Here is a 15,566-nt window from a genome sequence, read left to right on the forward strand (position 1 = left end):
CCGAACCGAGTTCCTCCCCCCTTTAATTAACTAACCTCAGATCAGCCCAGCCCCCCCCTGGAATTACAGTCCACTCCAGCCACAGCCTTCTCTTTTCCATGCCCTGGACTTTTTACCCGGCTTGTCCCTGTGACTCAATGTTTTCTTGGGAGTCCTGATAGGAGGTATTTATAGTGCAAGGCAGGCTTGGCTTAATAGTTGGCGACACATAGAAACTGCTGTAGAGGGCATGGGCCTGTAGTTAGAGGCTACTGCGGCTTCCCCCCCAGTCCCTCCAGCTCTGAGAGATGGATCACACCCCAGAATCTGGGTCATAGCCTGTTATGCAGTGAGAGTTTGTATATCAGGCTGGGCCCCAGCAGAAATCAGGTGGGGTCCATTAGACGTCACTGCCTCCCACTGGAGGAGCAGTCGCCCTAGGAGCCAGCCAAACATCAGACCAGTCATGTTGTTCCAGAACCCAGGTGCTGAGCGACACCTGTAAAAACCAGCTGGAAAACATTCAACTGGCATTTCCTGTGGGAGGGTGGAACAGAGTCAGCCCGGCCTGCCCTCCCTGGCAGAGCAAAGTGCCCATAATCTTCAGGATGAGTCACCTGGGTGTCTGGGCCAAGCCAAGCCTGAAACTCTACAAACAAAGGAGCCAGAAGTCAACCAGCCAGGATACTCCCCTCCCCCTGAGGAAGCAGGAGTGGAGCTGCCTTTCCTCTGCTCTCTTACCTCCCCTGGGAAAGGACTGGCTTCCTGGGAGTTCCAGCTGTAGATTCCTCAAGAGGAAGGGAAACATTTTTATTAATATTGGGCAAAATTCAGCGTTTACTCCCGGCAAACTCCTGAGGAAGTTGACGGATGAGTCCCTTTGCTAGTATTTCTTGGCAGCAGAGGTGCGGCTCTTTACATAGGGATTGCCAGACTGGATCAGACCCGAGGTCCAGCTAGCCCATGGTCCTGTCTATGACAGTGGCGGCACCAGATGTTTCAGAGAAAGGTGTAAGAAGAACCCCACAGTAACAGACACATTCTGTCTGATCCTGTTCTCTAATACTCAGAGATTGGTGTACGCCCATCTTTTCCAAAACATTTGCTGTCATTTGCATGGCTTGTCACATAAATAGCCGATCCCACATTGAATCTTGCTAAGCTCTTGGCCCCATTAAGTCCATGGCACTTTATGGATGTGCAGGAAGAGTGAACGACAGGATTAGACATTCCTCCCACCTGCCCATTGCAAAGACAAAGTCCTCCTAGCTAGCATCTGTTGGGGAGACTCTGTTCTTATGGAGCGTAGTTCCCCCCAAAATAGTTGTATTACGCTCTTCAGTTTACAAATAAGCAGTTGACAAGGCATTCGAATCAGGCACCTCCTGCATGACTGAGCTAGAAGCATTAAACATCCTTGGCTTCTCATAGTGTCTCTCCATAATGAGTTTGTTCAATGTCACTGGGTCAGACTGGGGATCGGAGCTATTCTGCGACTTCCTTGGTTGTACAGCAATGGGGCCAGTGGATCTGGGGGCAGAGCGAGGACAAGGGGATGCTGCTCAAAGGAAATCTTTGAACCAAGAGGGCCAGCAGGAAGCTGGCCCTTCAGACCCCCTGCCACAAGAGGAGAGCACTACCCTGAAGTCAACGGGCTACGGGGCTGAGGACCTGTCTACACAGGAATGTCAGCCACTGCAGACCCCTTGTGCAGACACGATTTGCCCTGGTGCAGTTTTCCCTGGGATAAGACAAGGTCCACATTCAGGCTCCCCCATGCTTGAAGGCATTTGGTTCTGAGTGTTTGAGTCCACCGTGTACCGACTGGTCCCCCTGTGCTCCACCTGATCACAGCCAGCATCCTGGCGCCACTTCCTTGGGGTGGGCTTCCCATGCCATACTGCCTTTGCCTGAGCACCCAGACTGGTCCCTACATCCCTCGGTACAGTCCTCCTCTCCGAGAGCAGCTCTCAGCCCTACCCCCAGAGCAGCAGCCAGGGATTCTTTGATTTCACTGCAAGAATCAAAGCGGCAGAGGGTATAATCCTACCTAGGGTGCAGTCTGCCATGCTGACCCCACCCCTCCATGCCAAGGATGAACCCCCAAAGCCCTGGAGGCTACTCAACACCTTTCCTCATTCCGATCGCTCTCCAGAAGTCCCACTCCCTTCATGCGACAGGTGGGATTTTCAGAGCTGCCTAAATGCTTTCAGAGTACAGATCCTGCCCTATGTTAATAACAAGGGAAATGTCGTGGTGAGCTTCTTGGGCGAGACAAGGGCCCTTTTTAGTGTAACCTGCCTCCTGCCTCGCCTCACATCATCCTGACCTGCCTCACGGCTCATCATAATTAATCTAGATTGCAAGCAGCTCGGGGCAGGGCCCACACAGCAAAGTCCTACTGTCTGACAATCAGCATGTGCCTGTCCCCGCCCCCCTTCTGACAGCCACCACCCCTCCTCATTCAGATCTCAGACTGTGGCTCTCTGATCTGCTCTGGCTTACTACCCTTTTGGTTTACCTTCTAGGCAGGTCTCCTTTTCATATTCACCTTCTCCAAGACCTTGTCTGCGCCCCGCAGTTGTGCTGCTTTACCTAAGTCGCTTAGAAACTGATGCTGTCAAATCGGTCGAAGAGACCCTGATATCTGTTTAGTTTAAGTCCGTATGGCCTTGTCTACACATACAAATTGTACAGTTTTAGCAACACTGGGATCGTTAAAGAGCTACAACTGCCCCCTAGACTGGACACAGTTATACTGATATAAAGGGGCTTATAATTGTCCTAGTTATACCAGTAAAAATACCAGTATCAGTAAAAATTCACCCCCGTAACCATACAAAACCGGTCTGTAGATCAGGCCTAAGCAATCAATTGAAGCTAAATTGATATGAGAGTCTGACTGAGTTTCACTAGCTAATCAGGTTCCACCAAATGACCTTCAGTTCCTAAACTGATTCAATGTTGTGTGTAAAAAGAACTAATAATAAAACCTAGCTTGTATCTTGCACTTTTCAACTGTAGATTTCAAAGCACTTGGCAAAGGAGCGCAGTGTCACTATCCTCATTTTACAGATGGGGAAACTGAGGCACAAGGCAGCAAAGTGACTTGCCCAAGGTCACCCAAGTCAGTTGGTGGCAGAGTGCCATTCCAGTGCTCTGTCCACTAAGCCATACTAACATGTAGCACCTCCCCCGGGCCTCCTCTTTCAGAGGGGGTAATTTGTATCGGTGCAAGTCCAGCATTCAGACAGACATGTACTGGAGTGTAGGCGTGAGTCATGTACCAAGAAGCCCGAGCACTTGAATTTGCTGCTGCAGTTAGGCTTTTAATAAAGATTCTTAATGACGCTCCTGCGATTCACATAGGAGGTCCCAGGCCATTAGCATCTGAATACTGAAGTTACAGTAACCTGACCAAATGCAGTTTCGGTGACCCCCTAACTACGCAGCACCTGCATGTTGGCAGGTGACTTCAAGGTGTTCCTTCCCTGCTCTAAGCAACCACAGTTTTTGCCTGAGCTCTTTAACTATTTGGATGGCTTTTCAACCCAGAACAACCCTTGTCTGCCAGGCTGCCTCAGTAGCAAGCTACAGACAAATCTCAGTTCCGTGTGCCAGATTTCCAAAAATCTCAGGGCCAGATTGCCACCCACAACTTGCAACTGAGCCTGGCATCATCAGATTCTTTGGACCCTGGGCAATCAGCCTCCAGTCCAGACTAAGGCATGGGAATGGGGTTAATCTCCTCACAGCAATGGACAGAAGCCATGTGGCCTGGCTCATTCAAGTAGAGCAGTGACCTTTGACCATGTCAACCATGAGGTGCTACTAACTTTGTCTAAGGCCCCTATTCTTCTAGTATCTGAGCACCTCACAATCTTTAATGTATTTATCTCCACTCACCCCTGTGAAGCAGGGCAGTGTTATTATTCCCAATGTATAGATGGGGAACTGAGGCACACAGAGGCTAAGTGACTTGCCCAGGGTCACACACAGGAAGACTGTGGCAGAGAACTGAACACTGGTTTCCCGAGCCCTACACTAGTGCCTTAACCACTAGACTAGCCTTCCACTTCTGAAAACTCCAGTAGGGGACCTGGCAGGTCTGGACAGTATCACTTTAAACCAGTTCCATTCTCTCCTGTCCACAGGGACCCAAAGTGTGGCGCCGCCAGATTGTCCCATCTCACAGGGACTCCCAGCTCTGGAATCCTGTAGTCTTTGTTTAGTGACTACAGAAAACTGCTTGGAGCAATTGTGAGGCAGGATGGGCTACAGAGCCATCACCGTGCTGATGGCGTGCTGATCTCCAGCTGGCCCCAGACGGAGCTCTCTGTCTGCTCGCCCAGTGTCTGGCAGAGATGAGTCCCTGGAGGCAAGCATCAATCAGATAAAATGGAGCTGATGCTGGCTTGCAAAAGAAGCACTGAGCAGCTGGTTAAGCCTGTGACCACTCCCTCAGGTGCAGGCATCTCCCTGTCTATTGCTGAGGTGGCTCCCAATCTCTGGGGTTTGGCAGGTGCCTGCCACTGCCCCTAGTTGCCCAGATTGTTTCAGTGGCCAGAGACACTTTCTTTCCCCCACAGCTGGTCAAGGGCTGGCACATTCCTTCCTTTGGGATGCAGGCCTCATCATGGTCCCCTTCAGAACGGACCACCAGCTCTACCTCAAAGGCCACTGGAAGCTTTGGCTACTGCAGAAAACGTCTTGTCACCTGCCGAGCAAAACAAGCTGGCACGAGCGCATCACAGCGGCGCTCCACTTCCTGGTGAAAGGGAAGGTGCTGGTTACAGGGCCAAAATGTCACAAGCCCAAGTTACCTAAGAAACCGACTCTTCCCCCTGACTCACCCCACCATCGGAAAACTCGGGCTGTCTGTCCCAGGAAGGAGTCAGAGGTTGGGAATTCTCAGCAGCAGCCTCTGGCTTCTGGAATTCATTCCCGCCAGAAATATGGCTCATCCTGGACCTGGTGACATTTAGAAAAGGTTGCAAGGTGCATCTTTGTGTCCAGCCCTCCTGCTGACTGTGATCACGAAGAACCCTGGTGGGTGAGATAATAGCTTTTATTGGACCGACTGAGAGCCCTGGCATTTAACCGACTGACTTAGTTTCTCCGTGTCTACCCTTTAAAGCTATAGTACCATGAGATGCATTTACTGACCTCCTTCATAAAGGGCTTTGACATCCACTGATGAAAAGTGCTACATATGAGCTAGGGATTGAAGTCTTTAAACCATGATTTGAGGACTTTGGTAAGTCAGTCAGAGGTTAGGGGTCTATTACAGGAGTGGGTGGGTGAGGGTCTGTGTCCTGTGATGTCCAGGACGTCAGACTATGACCATGATGGTCCCTTCTGGCCTTAATTCTGGCCTTATTGTTATTTATCCCAATGTGGATAGTTAAATGCTCCTAATCCAAACTGTGTAAAGGGCCCCGAAATACCATGCACCCTAGAGCCGCACCCAAGGGTGCTAGAACTAGGGCTGCCGGGGTGTAGCAGGGCCCCCTGGCTTGAAGTAGTTTCCATCATATCCAGGGTTTACAGTTTTGGTCAGTGGCTCTCAGCACCCCGCACTATACAAACTGTTCCAAAGCCACTGGACACACACAACAATAAATGGCAACTTCAGCTGTGCCAATCAGCATCAGTTGAAATGGAGGCTTTTGTGATGTGGACACTTGAACCGTAGGAACTAGATGGAGACCTGCAAACTTATGTCACCCAGGCCGCTGGACAGGCATCAGATGGTAACAAGTTCCAGCCACCACTGACTGGGGCTGGCTTTGAACCAGTGACCTCAAGGAAGAGCCCCAGCTGTCTTCTGCCTGTTTCTGGTCAGCTGATGTTTCATGACTTTGTTGTCTACCTTTGGGGGCTTCCCCTGGTCTGAACCCCAATAGTCCATTGATGGAGCCATATTTTCAACAACAGCAAACTCCTGTGCTCCTACAAAATACATGTCTGCACGCAGAAAGACTGAGCTGCTCAGGTAACACCACCAGACATCTGGACACACAATGATGGGCTGGCTGCCCAGTGGAACCTAATGGAAATCCAATCTGCAGCCAGCGCCCTGTGGTCTTTAATGAAAATAAAAAGGTCATGATCCATGCTGCCTGAAAGGACTTAGGCCAGAGGCTTTGCTGCCAGAGAGACTGCGATAAGAATTTGGGCAAGGTTAATCTCAATAACTGGCTCTGATTTTTTCCCCCTTCCTGCTTGGCAGAAGTGCTGGCTGGTTGATTCCATCTCAGGCACAAAGTCACGACAATATTGGGTTTTTTTCCACCAAATGCATCCGATGAAGTGAGCTGTAGCTCACGAAAGCTTATGCTCTAATAAATTTGTTAGTCTCTAAGGTGCCACAAGTACTCCTTTTCTTTTTGACAATATTTAACATAGCCTCAGACTCAGAACGAAACCCTCCTGCAGCGTGACCCAGACTCATCCCAGACTCCAACACTCCCGGCTGTTAAAAGCATTTGGGGTGAACAGGCTTGCAAACCCCTGGGGAAAGCCCCCCTCCCAAAAGTGCATGACTGGGATAGGAGGGTACATCAGCTGAATGGGGGTTGGATCCCCAGGTTGGAATGTAGCCATATATTTTTTTTTTTGTAATCCAGGTTGTTTCTTGGTGCCTCGGGCAGGTGGAATCCAGCTCTCCAGTCCCAAGAATCAATCCAGAGTAACTCCACTGCAATCGGTGCGCTCACTCTGCCTTTGTGGCACCTTAGAGACTAACAAATTTATTTGAGCATAAGCTTTCGTGAGCTACAGCTCACTTCGTCGGATGCATTCGGTGGAAAATTTTCCACCGAATGCATCCGACGAAGTGAGCTGTAGCTCACGAAAGCTTATGCTCAAATAAATTTGTTAGTCTCTAAGGTGCCACAAGTACTCCTTTTCTTTTTGCGAACACAGACTAACACGGCTGCTACTCTGAAACCTGTCACTCTGCATTGACACCCATGGAACTGGGAGCTGAATCTGGCCCTGCATTTTTAGAGCTGAGACCCCCAGATCCGACCCCCATCCCACCAGGATTTATACAAGCCCAGAACTCGGGGAGCCCCTTTCACTGTTTTTATGAATGAGTGGTTTGGTTCTCAGCAGGGCTGAGTCCCGATCCCCTCCATGATGTCAGTGGGCACACTGGCCCTCTGCGAACCCAGCCAGAGGTTCCTCTTCTTGGATCCCTTCCCAGCTGCTCAGGAAAATGAGTCAGGCAGAGGTGGAGAGAGTTCAGGTGCCAGGGAGGCTGGATGGATATAGCTCCCAGTGTGGGGAGCAGAGACACTCTGGCTCCATTCTGCTGAGACATGCCTCCCTCCCCAGTTCTTGCCGACCTGGGCTGGCCCACGTTCCTTTCAAAAACCTGTTTCCTCACGTACCTGCTGGCCGGGGCTCCTGCCACGCAGACGGCTCTCCCCTCCGCTGCCGAGAGCTCCCTGAAGTGGCACAGGCTCTGTTCATGCCAGTCCCGTCTCTGTCTGGGGCTGGGCTCTGATCCTTGCAGCGGTGTCACCAGGCACCCTGGGACTGGGCGGACCTGCCCGGTCACTCCAGCAGTACCCTCCCTTTGCAGCATGAAGGTTTGGAATTCCTTGTGTGCTGCCAGCTGGAGAGCCGGTCTGGCTGGTTCCCCATGACATTGCTCATCCATTTTCTGCAACTCAGCAATCCCCTGAGAAACTCCTGCCTCCCCAAGTGACTTCGTGGCTCCGTGGGAACCCAGTCCATTCCCACAGACCCTAGGCCGATCCTCTGCTCCGCTCTTCGCACCCTCTTCCTGCTCCTTGGTCAGAGTGATCATTACCTCGTAGCGGATCTTTGCAGGCCTCTTGGCAGGGGCGGGTTCAACCCCACGGATAGTCTCCAGAGGCCATTCCGGGCTCTCCCTGCCTATTGCAGGTTCCTCTGTCCTGCTGATCTGATTATAGGCAGGGCTGGTGAACGGACAGGTCTCTGGTTCAGAGATGGATTCTCTGTGGCCATGGCTCACATGGTCTGGCTGTCCCGCCACCTTCGGGCGGAAGGTCCCTGAGTCTAAATACTCTCGGAAAACGCTTTCAGCCCACTCTGTCAGAGGCTCCGAGGCTCTGCTGGGTTCCTCCTGGGCATCTGGAAGCTTGTAGTCTTCCTCCTGCTTCTCAGGGCTGGCGGGGAAGTCCAGGGAGGTGTTGCTGATGGAAACAGACCCTCCCCAGGAACTCCCATCTTCTTTGCCCAGCAGAGAGTCAAAGGATGTGAAGATTTCCACCTGGCTGGGTGTGGCTGGCTTCGAGTTCCCTGCATCCATGGGCCAAGCAGATGGCTCTGGAGTCTCCTGCTCTCTGGCCAGGTTCCCAGCAGAGCACAGGTCAAGCCGACCTGCCATATCCAAATCACTGCCGACCGCTGGTCTCTGTAGCCGCCCGAAAGGCCAGGGCTGGCCCAGTGAGCTCCCCAGATGTCCCATACCACCAGCGCCGGTGCCTGAGAGCTCCAGATGGCTGCTTTGCCACCTCCACCGGGGCAGGGTCCCAAACGTCCGCAGGAGGCCGTTCCTCCAGAGGTCGGACTCCGAGTAGCTGAGCGCATGCGGCTGTGGGGGGAAGGAGAGGGAATCATGAACGGGTGCACAGGCAGCAGGCAGTAGGCAGCCGCACTAGAGCGCTCCATCCCCACACAACAGCACGTAGGTGCTGGCTAGCAGGAGCATCAGCGAGAGCCCCTGCCCTGAGCACCAAGGCTCACAAGGGCAGGATCCTGCACACGACTGGCCTGGAGGCTGGAATTCCATGAGTGTCCCCCCACCCCTTGCAAATGCTTGGTGTCACCCAGGCTCCCCTGGTTCTAGAAATGATTCACATCCATGCTGCTGGGTTTGATCGGAGCAATGGGGGAAACTGGATACGCTCCAGCGTCCTAGTGCTGGCATCCCAGCCCTGCAGAGCGGCTATCCGCCGGACAGGGGCAGCATGGGCATCAGCAGGGCAAGCCGCCCTCACCCGGCCCTGCCTGGGCAACTCAGCGCTGACCGAGACAGGCCTGCCCCGTCTCCATGGCTCGTTCTGCTGAGTCTGCAACACAAGCACTAGTTGTGATGTAGCTTTGTCACAGCACACTGGACTCACACTCCCCCTGCCTTCCCGTTTGCTTCACATCTATGGGGATGAGATCTGGTTTCTGGCTGCCTTGGAACTGGCAAGTGAGAAAAGATCCAGAACCCAGGACCCATCTCCTGAGCCACCTGCTCCCAGATAACTGCATTTCCACAGTGCCTGGGGCTTGCCAGCTCCTGCCTGTGGGTCTTCTTCAACTGTGCATCATGATCCCTGTTCAGAGACGGCTCCCACATGGGGATCTCTGTTAACAGGGGCAGGCAGGCAGACCTGCACCTCAGCCAGATTCTCCAGCTGGTGAAGGAGGGAAGTGGAAAGTGTGAGCCCAGGAGACAGTTGGTCCAGCAGTGGCAGGATCAGAGTGTCCTTCCCTTGCTCCTGCAGCATCAAGGCAACACCAAGAAATGAACGAGAACTCAGGCCCGGCAGGGGAGGGGATCCAGGAGGCTGGCCAGCGCCCCTCACTTTGTCTCTGACTGTCAGTTTCGGCAGCTCCCACGCAGATCAGCGGTGCCATACGAGAGGAGGGAGAGCCAGGTTCCAGGGTCCTAAGAGAAAGCCCTTCTCCCAATTGCTGGGGGAGAGGAGCAAACCCCAACACTCTCGGAGATCTTGGTGATCCTGTCACTCAACAAGGCCTGTCCCCTGTCCCACTGGGTGAGGTCGGGGACTCCATGTCCCTGGACTATGGGAGCTCCTAGTCACTGAACAAGATCCCAGCCCAACTCACGGGGAAAGTCCTAACCTCTGACTCAGCAATTAAGGTGCTGGTCCCTGCGTCACTGGACCAGGTCCAAGTCTCTGTGTCACTGGATTATAGTAAATCCTGATCACTAGAGGAGATCCCAGTCCCAGGGCTAATGCGGGAGACCTGGGCTCCTGATCGAGCAGATAGGAGGTGGCCCCTGTGTCCCTATCTCTGGGGACATGCAGGCTGGCAGCAGAAGGGATCTGATCTGTAGCAGCAGAGCGAGCGCCAGCCTTACATAATCCCCATTGGCCTCTACACTGTACAAAACAACTAGTGGTTCCACTTGTCCCAGCTGAGCCAGGCAGGAACGTAGCTCCAGCCTTCCCCTGGGGCAAGGCGCTGGCTTCTGAGCAAACAGCCAGAGGGGCTCCACCCTTGGGAGTCACTGGTGCAGCAGGAAAGAGCTGAAGCTATTAGACACAGGCCAGTGGAGCACACGTGTTCCACAGACACCTGGGGAGATTAGATCCCCCACTTTCACACGTTCCCTCACCCACCCCATGGACAGCTTCCAACGAGAACAGCACTAATACCAGGGGTGACTCATGGAGCCCAGAGCAGGGACCGGGGTTGGGGCAGGTTTATCTCCTTTAATAGACACTGGGTTGTTTTCTGTCCTGTAATGTTCCTAGGCATTCACTGGGCTGATGGGCTCTAGAGCCAGGCTCTGCGCAAACTCCCCACCAATGCTCCTCAGCTCTGATGAGTGGGCTGGTGTAGCAGTGTCTCTGCTGAAGTCTGGGGATCCCTGCACTGTCCCTGAGCAAATTCTTTGGAGTCGCAGACCCCTGCTCTGACGGAACCCAGGGAGTGGAAGAGAAACGTGCAGGAACCCCAGAGTGGGTGTGTTTCTAGAGGAGGCCTCAGGATGTTTGCCATGGGAACAGACCAGGTTGTAGATACGATCAATGACTGCTATAGAGTGTTGCCAACTCTCACAATTTTATCATGAAGCTTGTGACATTTGGTGGTTTTCTTAAAGCCCCAGTTCCTGGAGTCAGGTGATCACACGAGACTCTCAGCTTCCATTAAAACGAAAGTAAGTTCCTAGCCCTCATGACTGCTGAGAAAAGCCCTTAAGCACAGACAGAAGGCCCCTGAAAAGAACCCATCATTTATTGGTTTTTAAAAATCTCATGAGAGTTTAAGCCCATCTCATGATTCTGCGGGGCTGACTTATGATTTTTGGACACTTGTGATTAGCAGTACTGGCTCCACTCTCTAACTGTGCTCCAAACCAGCCTCAGTTACTAAACTACTTCCAATTCAAATCTTCCCCTGATGGTTTCTGCTCATCTGCTTGCACTAGCATCACAAACACACACAGAGGGAACATCATGGGGGGGATTTGGGGGCCCCATTAAATGATGGGGAAAATCCCATCCTCTTACAGCCATGTCCCTGCAAAGCACAGCCTAGATCGCACATGCTCAGTTCCTGCCGCAGCGCCAGGCTAGGTGTCTTGCAGATATTATTCACTGTGATGGATGGACAGACAGGTGAGAGACAGAGGGAAACACAGACAGAGGGAGCTGGAGAAAATATATAGATGCGCATATGCTTTCCCCAGTTAGTGGAGCTCGTCCCTCCCAAAAGCTGTCCCAGCCCAATGGCTTTCAGTGGGGTTTAGTGATGGACCCATGTGTTTCCCCCCAGACCTCCCTGTTTATGGCTTTCAAATGCTAGCCGGGTCAAAGCATGGACAGAATTACATGGGAAACAGGAAATTCCAAAAAGAACGAGGAGTACTTGTGGCACCTTGGAGACTAACAAATGTATTTGGGCATAAGCTTTCGTGGGCTAAAACCCACTTCATCAGATGCATGCAGTGAAAAATACAGTAGGAAGATATATATATATATATACACACAGAGAACATGAAGAAATGGGTGTTGCCATACCCACTGTAACGAGACTAATCAATTAAGGTGGGCTATTATCAGCAGGAGAAAAAAACTTTTGTAGTGATAACCAGGATGGCCCATTTCCAACAGTTGACAAGAAGGTGTGAGTAACGGTAGAGGGGAAATTAGCAGGGGGGAAATTGTTTTTACTTTGTGTAATGACCCATCCACTCCCAGTCTTTATTCAAGCCTAATTTAATGGTGTCCAGTTTGCAAATTAATTCCAGTTCTGCAGTTTCTCGTTGGAGTCTGTTTTTGAAGTTTTTTTGTTGAAGAATTGCCACTTTTAGGTCTGTATATATATCTTCCTCCTGTATTTTCCACTGCATGCATCCGATGAAGTAGGCTATAGCCCACGAAAGCTTATGCCCAAATAAATGTGTTCGTCTCTAAGATGCCACAAGGACTCATTGGTTTTTTTTGCTGATACAGACTAACATGACTACCCCTCAGGAAATTCCAAGGCATTGCTCTTATTGTCCTGTAGTCCTTCCAAGCTCCCAAGAGAGGGAAACCTCGCTCCACAGGAAATGGCCCTCGGCCTGCTGCTTCTGCAGGAGTCAGTGAGATCAGCAGGAAGGGAGAAAGGCACCCACAGCAAAGCTACGGTGAATCCCCAGGGGGTCTGGTAACTAGAGTAAGGGATGGTTGGGGAGCCAGGACTGCTGGATTCTGTTCCTGAATCTCCTCTGCTTTGCACCTTGTGTCACCAATTTGCTCCTGTGGAGAGTGAGTGTGAAACACCACCCAATAACAATGGTGTAACTAACACCACGAAGCTGGGGAGAATCTGGCCCCCAGGGTCACTGATCCTGGCAATTTCCCATCCCTGTGTTTTAGTTTCCCCATCTGTCACCAGAGAAATGAGACTGCCCCACCTCCATGGGGACGGGTCTTGGGAATCACTCATTAACATTTGTGATGCACTTTGTGAGCCTGGAGCATCTGTCTCTCTTGAAGTGCAAAATATCATTCATCAGTGATGCCCCATGCCCACACGCCTCACTGCACCCAGCACTGACCCTTGCCCGCGGAAAGCAGCCAGACAAGCCTCTGGGATACTCCCCTCCCAGGATGGAGGAGGCCTCTGATGGGAGAGGCACAGAAGGCTGCAGTTCTGAAAGCAGGATCCCTCCTCCTGGGGATTTCAAGTACAATTATCCCCATTTACAGGTGGGGAAACTGAGGCATGCAATGATTCAGCGACTTGTCCAAAGTCCCAGAGCAGGTGAGTGGCAGAGCCAGGAAGAGAACCCAAGTCCCTGGGTCCCCTCTCCAACCACTAGACCACACTCCAGCCCAGCTGGAGAACCTGTCTCCTTAAACCTCACATGTGCCAGGGCAGCCAGCCCCAACCGCAGGGCCAGCCTCAGGCATGTGCAGTGGAGCAGACTGGCCACGGTCTTGCGCTTTGAGCGGCCCCGTGCCCAGGGTCCCTGCTGCCAGCAGCACAAAGGGCTGAGCGACCCCGTGAATACATGTTGGAGAATCGGGCAGGCCTCTGGGTATCTGTTACCAAAGGAAGGAGAGTGCTACAGCAACTGGCCTGCTGGCTCTGCACAGGGGAAGCTCACAGGCCTCTTCACAGCACCTTCTGCCCCAGGAGCTGAGCAATCCCACACTCCCCAGGCCAGACACATGTCCTTTCCACAGCCATTCACGCCAGAGAGCCCTCACCTTCGAGGATGACTTCTGGGGCCCGCTGGGATGGGGGTGCTCCTTGCTGCGTCTTCCCCCAGCTGAGATCTTGTCCTCCTCGGCCATCCTAGAGTGAAGCGCAAAGTCCAAGGGAGACATTGGTGCTAGTGACGGGCCCAGAGCCCAATCTGCCTGACCTCGGGGAAAGCGCTGAATCCAAACTGCCTGGCTCGGACCCCTCTCCAGGTGGAAAGAGGGGAGTACCTGGGCTTTTCAGTTGTCTCCCAATGATCTCAGACCATCATGAGGAGAACCCCAACGTTTCTCTCAGAAGGCAGAACCCTCCAGTCTATGAGCACAGGCTCCCTCGACTCTATCTTGAGGGACTTTGCCGACCACTTCCCCATCCCATCGGGTAGGACAGGAATGCATCTTGTTAGGGTAGGGAATTGGCCTCCTGAATCTACAGCCCATTCTGAGGGGTACAAGCTGGACACCTTGACTTTGAGGTTCACATGGACCAAGCACCATGGATTCAAGCTAGGTACAGACCAGATACTGCAAAAAAGATCATGCTGAATGTAAGGTGTATATTGACCAGGCAGCAGGACTGTATCCCTTGTGTATGGACCAGATATCTGACTGTGAGATGCACGTGGACTGGATGTATTGACTGCTGGGGTGTGTATTGACTGGATGGGTTACGTTACTCCAAGCACTGATTAGATTCTGAAACCACCAGGTTGTATATGGTCTGGACACGGTGACTACAAGCTTGGACCCATTAGGAAAGGGCCTAGCAGGCCAGATAGCGACCTGTTCACACAAAGGTGACATGGGCAAGAATTCAGCCCCCTTCCTCAAGCGTGCCAGCCTAGGGGCTGCTCCTGCTTCCTTATGGGCTGGGAATGAAAGACAGACCCAGATCCTAGTCTCCTGTCAAACCTCCCCAGGCTGACTCAGCAGCGGGACTGCTTCCCAAAAGGGCTCCTAGAAACACCCCAAGAGCAAAAGAGGTACAATCTGTACGGCCCCAGCTCAGCACGTCCCTGGGTGGGGAGCGTGTGAGGGGATCAATGTTCGCAGCTGAACGCGGAACATGCCCCCTAGCACGCACACACACCTAGCACACACCTGCGCTCGTCACAATCTCAACATGCACATGGACAAACATGCCCACCAGGTGCAACACGTGTTGTCAGGCACATGTGAAAACACACCTATACACACATGCCTGTCACAGTCACTCACATGCACACACAAACCCACCCGGCGCGCAGATGGGCAAACACCCCCCGCCCACACACACACGTGTGCAGTCGTCCCCAGGCCCAAGCTAGCAGACCCCTTCTCCCGCAGCCAGAAGCTGCAGCTCACCCACTGTCCGCCTCCGGGGAGCTCACCTCTGCAAGGACCCCTGCAACGTGCTCCTCTTCTCTTTCCTCCTGCCCTTCCCTTTCCCATCCTGGTGGGTGGCAGTTCCTGGGGCGCTGGGGCCATCCCAGCTGCCCTCCTTCCTCTGCAGCTCCCTCAGACTGATCTCACTTCTGGAGAAGAGCTGGGCGAGCCGCCTCCTGATGCCCCCTTTCTTGGCTCTGGGGGGGTCCCGCTGCGGGGAGCCCACCTGGTCCTTGGCCCTGAGAGACATTAGCAACCAGAGGGCTAGAGGCCAGTGGAGGGGCAAGCCAGGAGCACCGCTCCCCACTCACCCAGCCAGCAGGGACAGACAAGCCTCCTCTTGCTCCCTTCTTTTCTTAGCCAGAAGCCGGCGTCGGCGTCGGACCCACCTGGGAGAATCGAGGTGTGTGTGCTGGGGAGGGAGCGGGGAGTAACACCTGCTGTGGCAGTGCTGATAGATCCAGCCATGCCCCGCTGGGAGCCTGGCTAGAGCGGCCCCGGGAGGACTGTGGGGCCCAGGGGGAGGGCCTGGTTACCAGGTCTGTTACCTGGCATTGGGAACTCGAGCTCGGTCACATGAGCATGACCGCAGCCTGGAGACAGGTGTGCAGCGTAACCGCCCAGGGAAAGTGGGAAAGCATCCAGCCCAGGCCTTGGACGGGGGGTGCCAGGTGTGGGGCTGGGATTTGAGACTCAGTGGCTCCAGGAAAGGATCCGACCTGCTGTGTGTTTGTTTAGAGAACAAACAAGGCAGATCTCAGCAGCCCGGGTCCGAGGGGAAAGTCT

General features: G+C 53.1%; 1 protein-coding gene across 1 annotated transcript in view; it reads right to left on the minus strand.

Annotated features, from left to right (window-relative positions):
* The window catches only part of CRYBG2 (crystallin beta-gamma domain containing 2), a 33,671-nt gene extending 18,383 nt beyond the window's left edge, over positions 1–15,288 (minus strand). Inside the window, exons 1-3 of the mRNA XM_038377997.2 lie at positions 14,786–15,288; positions 13,422–13,509; positions 7,377–8,569 (exon numbers count right to left, since the gene is read on the minus strand). Of these exons, the coding sequence (XP_038233925.1) occupies positions 7,377–8,569; positions 13,422–13,509; positions 14,786–15,030 (1,526 nt within the window). The 5' untranslated portion in view covers positions 15,031–15,288. The remainder of the gene's footprint in view (positions 1–7,376; positions 8,570–13,421; positions 13,510–14,785) is intronic.
* Between the last annotated feature and the right edge of the window lie 278 nt (positions 15,289–15,566).

The sequence above is a fragment of the Dermochelys coriacea genome, chromosome 19 (genome assembly GCF_009764565.3).
Source record: "Dermochelys coriacea isolate rDerCor1 chromosome 19, rDerCor1.pri.v4, whole genome shotgun sequence".
NCBI lineage: Eukaryota > Metazoa > Chordata > Testudines > Dermochelyidae > Dermochelys > Dermochelys coriacea.